At 42.2% G+C, this 13,302-nt stretch overlaps 1 protein-coding gene across 1 annotated transcript in view; it reads left to right on the top strand.

The window, feature by feature from the left end:
* The window catches only part of kpnb1 (karyopherin (importin) beta 1), a 61,345-nt gene that overhangs the window by 18,624 nt on the left and 29,419 nt on the right, over positions 1-13,302 (top strand). The window contains exons 5-10 of the mRNA XM_038778533.1: positions 5,890-6,042; positions 7,961-8,020; positions 8,112-8,201; positions 9,795-9,905; positions 10,694-10,795; positions 11,202-11,426. Coding sequence (XP_038634461.1) covers positions 5,890-6,042; positions 7,961-8,020; positions 8,112-8,201; positions 9,795-9,905; positions 10,694-10,795; positions 11,202-11,426 — 741 coding nt within the window. The remainder of the gene's footprint in view (positions 1-5,889; positions 6,043-7,960; positions 8,021-8,111; positions 8,202-9,794; positions 9,906-10,693; positions 10,796-11,201; positions 11,427-13,302) is intronic.

Here is a 13,302-nt window from a genome sequence, read left to right as displayed (position 1 = left end):
ATCTGTTAACCACCTGGCCTATCTTTGTGTCATCTGCAAACTTAATGATCCTCCTCCCCACGTAGTCATCTAAGTCATTTGATGGTAAATAATAGAGGACCCAACACAGATCCCTGTGGTACGCCACTGGATGCTGGCTTCCAGTTACTTAAGACCATATGACATAGGTGCAGAATTAGGCCACTCGGTCCATCGAGTCTGCTCTGCTGGCTGATATTTTTCTCATCTCCATTTCCTTGCCTTCTCCCCATAACCCCTGATCCCCTTGTTAATCAAGAATTATCTATCTCCGTCTTAACGACACTCAATGGTTTGGCCTCCACGGCCTTCTGCGGCAAAGAGTTCCACATTCATCACCCTCTGGCTGAAGAAATTCCACCTTATCTTTGTTTTGAAGGATCGTCTCTTTAGTCTGAGATTGTGTCCTCTGGTTCTAGTTTTCCCGACAAGTGGAAACATCCTCTCCACACCCAGGCCTCGCAGCATTCTGTAAGTTTCAATAAGATCCCCCATCATTCTTCTAGACGCCTACAAGTACAGACCCAGAGTCCTCAACCGACTATATGACAAGCTCTTCATTCCAGGGATCATTTCTTATGAACCCCCTCTGGACTGTTTCCAAGGCCAACACATCCTTCCTTTGATATGGGACCCAAAATTGCTCTCAATATTCCAAATGGGGTCTGACCAGAGCCTTGTATGGCCTCAGAAAGACATCTCTACTCTTGTATTCTAGCCCCCTCGACATGAATGCTAACATTGCATTTTCCTTCCTAACTGCCGACTGAACCTGCACGTTAACCTTAAGAGAATCTTGAGCAAGGACTCCAGTCCCTTTGTGATTCTGATTTCCTAAATCAGCCATCTGTCACCACCCTCTGTCTCCTGCAGCTCAGCTGGCTTTTCATCCATTTTGTCAAGTTCCCCTGTATCCCATATGCATTTGCCTTCTTTATATGTCTCCCATGTGGGTCCTTGTGAAATGCTTTGCTGAAATCCATGTACACTACATCAACTGCACTACCCTCATCGGCACACTTAGCCACATGCTCAAAAAGTTCAATTAATTTTGTATGGCATGACATCGTTCTGACAAAGCCATGCTGACTATTCCAGATCAAACCTTGACTCTCCAAGTGGAGATAGATTCTCCTTCAGAATTTTCTCCAGTAGTTTCCCTACCACTGATGTGAGACTCAATGACCTGGAGTTCCCTGGCTTATCCCTAAAATCTTTCTTGGATCAACTGAGCTAAGCGACCCCACAACCAACAGATTAGATCTAGACTATGTAGTCCTGTCACATCCAGCTGTGAATGATGGAGTCAATTATAAACTTTCTGGAGGTGGTGGTTCTACAAACATCCTCAATGATGGGGCAGCCAAGCACATCAGTGCAAAAGGTAAGGCTGAAGCATTTGCAGCCATCTTTAATCAGAAGTGGCGAGGGAATGATCCATCCTGGCCTCCCCTGGAGGTCCCCAGCATCGTACATGCTGGTCTTCCGCTCATTGGCTCCCTTCCACATTATGTCAAGAAGCAGTTGAAGACATTGGCTACTGCAACGGCTATAGGCCTGACAATATTAAAACAATAGCACTGAAGACTTTTGCTTCAGAACTTGCTGCATCCTTAGCCAGGTGGCTCTGATACAGCTACAAAGCTGGCATCTACCCAGCAATGGTGGGGGGGGGGGGAGAGGAAATGAAAATCGCTTATTGTCACTAGTAGGCTTCAATGAAGTTACTGTGAAAAGCCCCTAGTCGCCACATTCCGGCGCCTGTCCGGGGAGGCTGGTACGGGAATCGAACCGAGCTGCTGGCCTGCTTGGTCTGCTTTAAAAGCCAGCGATTGAGCTCAGTGAGCTAAACCAGGAAGAAAGAGTGCTCTATGCTGATTAGTGTTATACCTAGCACAAAGGGTTGTTGGAGGCCAGTCATCTCCACTCCAAAGTCCATCTGGGAACTGTCCTGGGCCTAACCCATCTTCAGCTGCTTCATCAATTACCTTCCATCCATAATACGGTCAGAAGTAGAAATGTTTGCTGATAAGCTGCACATTTGCAATTCCTCAGATACTGATGAAACAGTCTATGTCCAAATCATCAAGACCTGGACAATATCCAGGTTTGGGCTGACAAGTGGCAAGTAACATTTGCACCACACAAGTGTTAGGCAATAACCATCACTCTTTGACATTCAGTGGCATTGCCATCACTGAATTCCTCCACTATCAACATTTGGGGGTTATCATTAACCAGAAACTCAGCTGGAGTTGCTACAAGAGCAGATCAGTGACGTGTAACTCCCCTCCTGACTCCCCAAAACCTTTCCACAATCTACAAGGCACAAGTCAGGAGTGTGTTGGAATTCTGTCCTCTTGCCTGCATGAGTGCAGCTCCAACAATACTCAAAAATCTTGAAACCATCCAGGACAAAGCAGTCTGCTTGATTGGAATCCCTTCCACAATCATTCACCCCCTCCACCACCAACACACAGTAGCAGCAGTGTGTACCATCTACAAGATGGTACTGCAGGAGCTCGCAAGGAATCCTTGGACAGCACCTTCCAGCCCAACAGCCACCACCATCTAGATGTTCCCCTCCAATCCACTCACCATCCTGATTTGGAAATAATCGCTGTTCCCTCACTGTCACTAGATCAAAATACTGCAACTCACTAACAGCATTGTGGGTGTACCTACACCACATGGGCTGCAGTGGTTCAAGAAGGCAACTCAGCACCACCTTCTCAAGGGCAATTGGCAATGTGCAATGAACCCTGGCCTCGCCAGCGAAGCTCATATCCCATGAATTAATTTTGAAACGTTAGTGCAAGATTGCGTTTGAATTTGCCAATCTGGCTGGATATTCTAGTGTTGAAAGAAGGTTCATATAGGCCAGTAATTGGACAATACGACTTTGCAATGATGGGTGTAGCTGATTGATCTTAATAGTCATGACAATCAGCTCTTATCGTTTGTGGTGTTCCCAAAGACTGTGGCCCGCTTGCCATTCTTGAATGTGGAGAACTTAGAATGTTGGGCAAAATTATTTTAAACGAATCATATCTACAAAGATGAGAAATCATACAGCACTGACGTGTTTGATTGCAGCTGAGATGAGGATTGGCAGATATCTTTCCACATTAAATTGTATTTTGTTTACATTGTAATTGTTTGTACAAGGCTGTTAACCTTGCACTAATTAGAAATGCACGTATCTATTAGGAAAGGGAGGGGAAAGCACTTCAGTTGGAAATTCCAGTCTTTTTACTTGTTTTGTTCTGCTCAAGTGGAAGCATATCCACTAAAACAGAAAATACTGGACAGTCGCAGCAGGTCAGGCAGTGTCTGGGGAAACAAGGGAAGTAACATTTTGAGTTTGGATGACTTTGTCAAAGGTGGAGAGAATGGAAATAGGATCAGATTTATGCTGTTGCGGGGGAGCGGTGGGGATAGATAAAAGGAGAGCGATAGGTGGATATGATGTGGACAGAAAGACAATGGGAATGTAAAAAAAGAAGCTAAGATGGGTGCAGACAATGGCGTATAAAGGGATTAGAATATGTCAATGGCAGAACAGGTAGCAGTGTGTCAAAGAGCAACGAGAAACAGGCCCAAGTAGGGTAGAGGGAGGGGAGACATTGGTGCGGAGAAAACAGATCAATGGAAGAAGTACAAATAAATTGATAGAAATAAAAATGGGGTGAAGGTGGAGGCGAGTTCAATCTGAAGGTGAACTGTGTTAAGTCCGGAATGCTGTAATGTGCCTAATCGGAAGATGAGGTGCTGTTCCTCCAGTTTGCGCTGGGCTTCACTGGAACGTTGCAGCAGGCCAAGGACGGACATGTGGACGTGAGAGCAGGAGGATGAGTTGGCATGGCAGCGACAGGAAGGTCTGGGCCCTGCTTGTGGGTGGGCCGAATGTGTTCTGCAAAGCGGTCACCCAGTCTGCATATAATCTTTCCAATGTCGACACCACATTGCGAGCAGGAAATGCAATAGACCAGATAGCCTTAGGCCTTGGGATGGTGAGCAGGGAGGAGGTAATGGGGCAGAAGTTACACCTTCTGCGATTGCATCGGAAGGTGCCGTAGGATAAGGTTTTGGGGGTTGGAGGAGTGGACCAGGGTATCCTGGAGTGAATAGTCCATGCAAAATGCTGACTAGGAGTGAGGGGAAGATGTATTTGGTGTGGCATCATACTGGAGTTGGCAGAACTGGCGGAGGATGATTCCTGCATGCGGAGGCTGGTGGGGTGAAAAATGGGCACCCCTATCCTGGATCGGGGGGGGGGGGGAGCAGAGGTGTGGGAGATGGGTCACACAATGTTGAGAGTCCTGTCAATCACTGGATGGGAAACCACTATTAAGAAGACATGTCAGCATTTGGGAAAGTGACTTATTTCGAACAAATGCAATAGAAGTGAAAGAACTGAGAGAATGGGATGGAGCCCTTGCAGGATGTGGGGTGGGAAGAGCTGTAGTTGACATAGCTGTGGGAGCCAGTGGGTTTGTAATGAGATACCAGTGGACAGTCTATCCCCAGAAAATGAAATAGAAAGGTCAGGGAAGGGAAGTGTCGGACCACGTGAAGATGATAGAGGGGTGGAAATTGGAAGCAAAATTAATACATTTTTTCAGGTCCAGAGGGGAACGTGAAGCGGCACTGAAACAGTCGCCAATGTACTGGGGAGTAGAACTGGAACAAAGAATGTTCCACATAGCCAGTAAAAAGCAGGCAAAACTAGCACCCATGTGGTAGCCATAGCCACACCTTTGGCTCGAAGGAAATGAGACATGTTGAAGGAGAAATTGTTCAGTTGAGAGGACAGGTTCAGCAGACGGAGGAAAGGTGTGGTGAATGGAGATTGTTCAGGCCACTGTTCGAAAGAGAAGCGGAGAGCCCTCTGGCCATCCTGGTGGGGAATGGAGGTATAGAGTGATTGGACATCCATGGTAGAGAACCAAGAAAAGTACAGCACTGGAACAGGCCCTTCAGCTGTCCAAATCTACGCCGACCATGCTGCCCATTAAGGTTTCAGATGAGACTGAAATGAAACTGGGGACAAGGACGGCTTTGACATAGGGTGAGTCGGCACTGCTGGATATCATATGTGCGCATATGGCAGCGCATGGATCTCAGGATGCAGTGGGAACAGCAGGTTGAGGAATGTGTACTCTGGAGATACCTGTAATCCTGGATAGATTCAACATGAGGGGTGGAACTTGTAGTTGGAATCCATGTGGGGTAAGTTGGAGCCAAAGACGGTCACTGAAAAAGAAAATATGGCAATGAAAGCAAGGTTTGATAAAGACTTTATCGAACACCAATAGGGAAATGAGAACCAAAGAAGGTGGGCAAAGCAGACAAATGGAAATCCTGTCTGAGAGAAGAACGGTACTTCAGGGGAGGCATTCCGGGAAGAGACGTGGTAGTGAATTAAACACTAAGATAAAAGCAAATGCAATGGAAGCATAGTATTTTGAGTGCTCATTTGCACCTTCAGGTGATGTAAAGTTGCAACCTAAAATGGCAGACGATCATGGACTCACTATTAATTTACAAAAACACAGCCAAAATTATCAGAAGCTCTTGAGAAAATTAACAAATGCTTTGAAGTAACACCTTTGTGTATGCTTCTGCAATGTGGGATTGAAAACTGAATATAGTTACTGTATTGTATTTTAAAATCGCACTAATTACATAAATTTTGGTGAGTTGACTTGGTTTTTTAATAAAATGTGCCATTTTAAACTGACCAGCTTATTTTGTGTTAACTCAGTAAAGTGATGGAATACGTTCAAATAACCAATTAATTCTAGTAAGTCGGCCCGTGGGACTTGGCAGAGAAAAATTAAAAACTGAGCAACATTTTTGCTTTTTCAGGATCCTGAGCAACTGCAGGATAAATCAAATGAAATCCTGACTGCAATTATTCAAGGGATGCGAAAGGAGGAGCCCAGTAACAATGTGAAGTTAGCTGCAACCAATGCACTGCTCAACTCCTTGGAATTCACCAAAGCTAACTTTGACAAAGAGGTAAGAAGCAGTGTTTTAATGTACTTTTATTTAAGCTGTGTTTTATTAGCAACTTTTTAACTGTATTCGATACTTGTATGAGAATGTAAGGATGAGATGTGTCTCCATCTGGATACAAACTGGCAAAGACATCAACCCAAGCCAATCCAGTAAAAGCCCAGAGTTTGTATCTGGGAATATAGGGGTGTCATTGTTTTGTTTACACAAGTTAGTCACTTGTCACTAACCTTGGTGTGTAGTTACCTGGTCTGATGTCTGTGATGAGAAATCATGCACCACGCTGCATTCCACATGATGAAGCAATGAAATGAATCTGAGACTTGACCATGTTTTAAATAAAAATGTTCTGCTGACTGAAATGATGTATTGATTTGTTTTAATTCTTAAAACCTCAACCCTTGTGATTATTTTATAATGTTCACAACCAAAAACTGAGAAACTATACAAGGCATTGGTAAGACCGCACCTGGAGTATTGTGCACAGTTTAGGTCTCCTTATTTGAGGAAAGATGTAGTGGCATTGGAGGCTGTTCAGATGAGGTTCACTCAATTGATTCCAGAGATGAGGGATTTGCCATATGAGGATAAATTGAACTATAATCTCCAGAGTTTGGAAGAATGAGGGCAGATCTAATTAAGGTATAAAAGATACTAAACGGTATGAATAAAGTAGACATGGGAGCTGATGCTTCCTCTTGTGGGGCATTCTAAAATGAGAGGTCATAATATCAGAATAAGGGGTAGCAAATTTAAAACCGGTTTGAGAAAAAACTACTTCTCCCAAAGTGTTGTGAATCTGTGGAATTCACTACCCCGGAGTGCGGTGGATGCAGGGACAGTGAGTAAATTGAAGGAGGAGTTAGACAGATTTTTAATTGGTATTGGGTTGAAGGGTTATGGAGAACGGGGAGGACAGTGGAGTTGAGGCCAGGATGGGATCAGCCATGATCACATTGAAGGTGTTTAGACTCGGGAGGCTGAATTGCCGACTCCCGCTCCTAGGTCATGTATTCTAGGGAGGAGATGCTCTGGCTGATTTTGCAATCCAGTCTTGATCTGTAACATTGTAGGTAGCAGATGAGGAACATATCAGCCATGATAGAATGGTGGAGCAGACTCGATGGCTGAATAGCCTAATTCTGCTCCTATATCTTCTTAACTTATAAACAGGCATTCCCCAAAACCAGGAAAAGAAGGTACATAAAATTAGAAAGAGACTTGAGGAGGCTAAATAAGCTAGTTTTTAACTTTTTCACATACTTTCTCCAGTGCCCGATGGGCCAAATGGTAAACCACTGCTCCTATGTCTTATGGCCCTATATGTTATTTGATATGTGCATGTCATTTTAGCCTAGAAGTAAACCCTATTTTGTTGAATTTCTTTGCAAGTGATCATAGAGTAGTTTCAATCTATGATGGTTACACAATAACTAGATTCCACATAATCTTGATAGTTTGAAATCTGCAAGTGAAAAATAGTACTTTCTTGCCGATGTTTGTTTGATTGATTTTGTGGAAATTAAGTAGAATGCTGTTTTCCCCTCATTCTCATACCACATGCACAAACTACCAAACTGATTGCCAGTATGTGTACACATACTGTATTGCATACACATACTGATGATGGGGCTGTTTAGCACAGGGCTAAATCGCTGGCTTTGAAAGCAGGCCAGCAGCACGGTTCGATTCCTGTAACAGCCTCCCCGAACAGGTGCCGGAATGTGGCGACTAGGGGCTTTTCACAGTAACTTCATTGAAGCCTACTCGTGACAAGTGATTTTCATTTCATTTCATACAGATTAGAATATCTCTATCTGATTGCATGCACAAGTATTCCTATGCATTGAGCTACTACAATGACTGATGAAGTTTAAGTTTTGATGCATCTTTGCATTTGTTTGTTTTTATTTATTCACAGTCTGAAAGACACTTTATTATGCAAGTAGTCTGTGAAGCAACCCAATGTCCTGATACGAGGGTAAGTGACATTACATTAAATTCCCTAAATTCTAAACTCTGATTTCATTTTATGACTGATTTTGAACTGAACAATTGTTTTAATCTAATAGGTACGAGTTGCTGCCTTGCAAAACTTGGTGAAGATTATGTCCCTTTATTACCAATATATGGAGACATACATGGGCCCTGCTCTCTTTGCTGTAAGTATAATTTGTTTTGATCTAATTTACTGCCCTATTCTGGGGGAATAAGGTTCAGCAGCAAAATATGAACCATCCTCATACCACATGCATAAACTACCAAACTGATTGCCAGTATGTGTACACATACTGTATTGCATACACATACTGATGATGGGGCTGTTTAGCACAGGGTTAAATCGCTGGCTTTGAAAGCAGGCCAGCAGCACGGTTCGATTCCCGTAACAGCCTCCCCGAACAGGTGCCGGAATGTGGCGACTAGGGGCTTTTCACAGTAACTTCATTGAAGCCTACTCGTGACAATAAGCGATTTTCATTTCATACAGATTAGAATCTCTATAAATTGTCAGAAAACTTTGACCTGAGTAGTCATTTTCTTTAATTCTATGCAGTTCAAGTCCAACTTTCAGCCCTTTGGTATCACATTTAGTCAGAAGATTGTAGAAACAAGCAGAGACCAGAGCCAACAACATCAACTGAAATTTGGTGCAGGAAATGCTGCATTGTTGGAAGGACTGTCTTTTAGATAAGATGGTGCACTGAGGCTTTCTTTACCTACTCTATATATATATATATATATATATATATATATATATATATATATCTATATATATATATATATATATATATATTTTAAGGCACTACTGGAGAAAGTGAGGTGTAGTGACCAGGCCAACATGAGCATAGTTTCTCATCATTCATCTCATTGCTGTTTGTGAGATCTTGATGTGTGAAAATGAAGTGCTGCAGCTACATTACAACAGAACCTACACTTCACGATTGGCTGTGAAATGCTTTGGCATATTCGAAGGATTTGGAAGGCAGCTAAATAAGTGATTTCTTTAGCAAACTAAGGATGCCATGCTGTAGTATTTCACACTGTTATAGAAATGTTGAAGAATAATGTAGTGTGAATTAATTTCTCAAAATGTTACCCAGAAAATTAATTCAAAGTTATTTGATTATTCTGCTGCTAGTTTCAATTCTGATGAGGTGATGCACTATGTCACCTGCAAGTTGATTCATAGTGCCATGTAGTTGGACTTTACAAATAAGATGTTGAGTATCTTACCAAAAAAACTGACAACATTTAGTTTATGCCATGCTAGATATAGATATATGATTCTGTCGGATTAATCTCATTTGAGCCAGATTTAATCATCAAGCTGCAGGATAAATTAAATGCAGGTTAAATCTTGTGATATACTGCAAGTATTGGAGTTACATAATTTTAACATAAACCATAAATCATATAAAAATATAAGTTTTCTTTTGAGATTACTGCATCCAGGTAGGTGGACAAGGTATTGAACATCTATTCTGCAAATTAAAATTGTAAATTTGATGTGGGTTCACAAGCAACTAACCTTGGTGTTTATAGATGAAATGTCCACTATCATAATCCTACATCAGTGATTTTCTGCAATGGATTAACAAACTTTGATAATTTACCTCCATGTTACTTTAGCTCAGGCCTGCTCTGAGTATTGGGTGTTATTAGCGTTGCCAGCAATCGATCCATGAGAACATAGTTGTGTTTAATGTGTGTGAATGTGTAACTGCATGCTCTTTATATTTTGGAAAACCCTCTAGATTACCATTGAAGCTATGAAGAGTGATATCGATGAGGTGGCCCTACAAGGAATTGAATTCTGGTCCAATGTTTGTGATGAGGAAATGGATCTTGCTATTGAAGCTTCAGAGGTTTGATCTTTAAACTGTTTTACAATATCTTAAAATTATAGTTAAAATTACTGAATATATTGTTTTTATTTGGCAGTCTGTTTTTGCTTGTGTTTTCCTCTTTATGGGGGACGATCTTCCCTGTGCGCTAGACCTAGATTAACTCTTTGCACGTAGGCCTGGCATGATCACAATACTGGAACTTCTCCTTTAGAAAGCACATTAAAACAGTACCTCACAAAAGTAAGCTATTTTTCAAAATATTTGTTTTGACAAAAACTAACAGTTGCTGGATTTCTGAAGTGCTGAGATCTCAGCAGGTCATGCAGCATCTGTTGAGAGAAACAGTTGCTGTGTCAGATTGAGTGACCTTTCATCAGAACTGACATTGTCTGATGAAAGGTCACTGAAACATTCACTCTGTTTTTCTCTACAGATGCTGCCTGGCGTGCTGAATTGTTTTTATCAGATTGTTTTGCTTTTTAAGTTTAAAAAAAATATATTTACTTGTGGGTTCAGGTATCTAATTATCACTAAATTCAGTGTGAACCGTGATTTGCAGATGGTGCTCCGTGCATGACACAAAGCTGGCAGCTAGTCTATGATGAAACATCATGCACCACGCTGAAACTGTTCAGTTGATGGATATATTGAAACAAAATTGAGACTTAATTTGCCAAGCTTTTGGAGAGCATTTGAAACTAGTTTAATTTCAGTATTGAGCTAAATTTGTTACCAGTGAGAGTTCCAGTTAGATATTTCTTTATTTTATTTTTTTAAATGGAGTTTGTCATTTGATCTTTATACAGGCAGCAGAACAGGGAAGACCTCCTGAGCACACGAGTAAATTCTATGCCAAGGGAGCGCTGCAGTACTTGGTGCCCATTCTTACCCAGACACTGACTAAACAGGTAAGACAACTTCAGGCCCTTGGTTCCTGTTTTGTGCCATTAGATTTTGTTAAACAGAAAATGTGTAGTACCATCCCACATCCCTTTGAAAGAGTTCAACTTTTATCAGATAACTATCTTTCCTGACATGCTTGAATGCACAACATAAATTTTGAGAGATTTTAAGACATGAGGCATGTGTAGCTATAATGGTTTCTATTTGGAGCATCTTAATTTCCTATTTTCAGATTGGTGTAAACTTAATAGGGAGGTTAGCCCCATAATTGAGCTAGGAGTATTTTTTGCATTTTTCTCTGCCTATTAATGCCCCTTGAGCAAAATAAATGCTGATTTGTATATGGTCAGTTTGATCTTGACAATTAATTGCAGTATTTTTATTTCAAATCATTCATCCTTTCACTATTAGGATGAAAACGATGACGATGATGACTGGAATCCATGCAAAGCTGCTGGTGTTTGTCTCATGCTGCTGGCAACTTGCTGTGAGGATGACATAGTTCCACACATACTTCCATTTATCAAGGAGCATATCAAAAATCCGGACTGGAGGTACAGAGATGCAGCAGTGATGGCATTTGGCTCTATTCTGGAAGGACCTGAACCCAATCAACTAAAACCACTGGTGATACAGGTAAAATGTCTTACTGCGATTTTAAATGTTCAGTGTTACTGATGAAACTGCAAGACCATGTGCCCCAACTATGTCACCTCAAAATCATCAAATAGTTGTGGTTTATAGATAATAAATTTATGCTTTGTATTTGAGGGTAGACAATGCAAAACTCATTGTTCTACATTAGGCTCAGTCAGTCAATTAAAGTTGCTTAGATTAGAATGTTTGTGTATAGGTGTAATGTGTTGGAAGTTTTAACAGATTAGGCTGTGATTAAGTAAATTTAGTTGCGTGTTTCATCACATAACTACTGTAGATATTTTGTAGCATGAGCATCTTAAAAGTGGTGGGATAGAACATAAAACGTACAGTGCAGAAGAAGGCCATTCGGCCCATCGAGTCTGCACCAACCCACTTAAGCCCTCACTTCCACCCTATCTCCGTAACCCAATAACCCCTCCTAACCTTTTTGGACACGAAAGGCAATTTATCATGGCCAGTCCACCTAACCTGCATGTGTTTGGACTGTGGGAGGAAACCCACGCAGGCACGGGGAGAACGTGCAGACTCCCCACAGACAGTGACCCAGCAGGGAATCAAACCTGGGACCCTGGCGCTGTGAGGCCACAGTGCTAACCACTGTGCTACCGTGATGTTTTATAATACCAAATTCCTACTTCCAACTGCACAAGGGCAGCACGGTAGCACTGTGGTGTCACAATGCCATGGTCCCAGGTTCGATTCACACTGGGTCACTTCCTGTGTGGAGCCTGCAGTTTCTCCCCATGTCTGTGTGGGTTTCCCCCCACTAGTCCCGAAAGACGTGCTGTTGGGTAATTCGGACATTCTGAATTCTCACTCCTTGTGCCAAAACAAGCGCTGAAATGTGGTGACTAGGGCCTTTTCACAGTGACTTCATTGCAATGTAAGCCTACTTGTGACAATAAAGATTATTATTATGCCTGGGAGCTGCCTTGTCTTGCTAAATTGTAATGTTGATTTGAAGAAAAAATTGTCTATTTTTCTGAACTAATCAGTTTCGACACTAAGCTTACTTTGTTGGATTTTATTACTTGGACATCAATTTTTCTTTCTTCTCTTTGGTCGGTGGGTCTGGCTTAAACAGTGTTTTTAAAAATTTCCCCCGGGACCCACGTTTACCAACCGGCTGACCTTCCCAAACCACACTGACTGACCTTCGCAAAACATCAGGTTCACAGGAGGAGAGGGCAATATGCATAGCAGGTGCAGAGTTCAGCCAGTTCCTTTGTCCTGTCTTCATCTTTGTGAGGACGGACAATCCAACCTCTCACATATAGGTCGTTGTGAAAGGCAATAGCAATAAAATGCTTGTTTTACTCCGTACTGGTGACTCTACACCAGAATGCTGACAGCTTCATTGACTTGTGGCGTGTTTTAATGTGCTGTCACGGGTGAGCAGAAGTCACAGAGGTTTAGTCTCTTCATTTGGAGTCAGCTGTAAGTTAATAATTGACTCTGGGGTCTCCAACCGTTTCACCCACCACTTCTCTCTCAAAATCTGACAGATAATATTGTGGAGGAGAATGCTGAGACCCAGGCTATTAGAATAGATGGCATTGAGGTGCGCAGGGAAGAAGTGTTGGCAATTCTGGACAAGGTGAAAATAGATAAGTCCCCGGGGCCTGATGGGATTTATCCTAGGATTCTCTGGGAAGCCAGGGAAGAGATTGCTGAGCCTTTGGCTTTGATTTTTAGGTCATCATTGGCTACAGGAATAGTGCCAGAGGACTGGAGGATAGCAAATGTGGTCCCTTTGTTCAAGAAGGGGAGTAGAGATAACCCCGGTAACTATAGGCCGGTGAGCCTAACGTCTGTGGTGGGTAAAGTCTTGGAGAGGATTATAAAAGATACG

The sequence above is a fragment of the Scyliorhinus canicula genome, chromosome 19, assembly GCF_902713615.1.
Source record: "Scyliorhinus canicula chromosome 19, sScyCan1.1, whole genome shotgun sequence".
Taxonomy (NCBI): Eukaryota; Metazoa; Chordata; class Chondrichthyes; order Carcharhiniformes; family Scyliorhinidae; genus Scyliorhinus; species Scyliorhinus canicula.
Note: the sequence above shows the minus strand (reverse complement) of the source record. Positions and strands in the feature narration are given on the sequence as shown.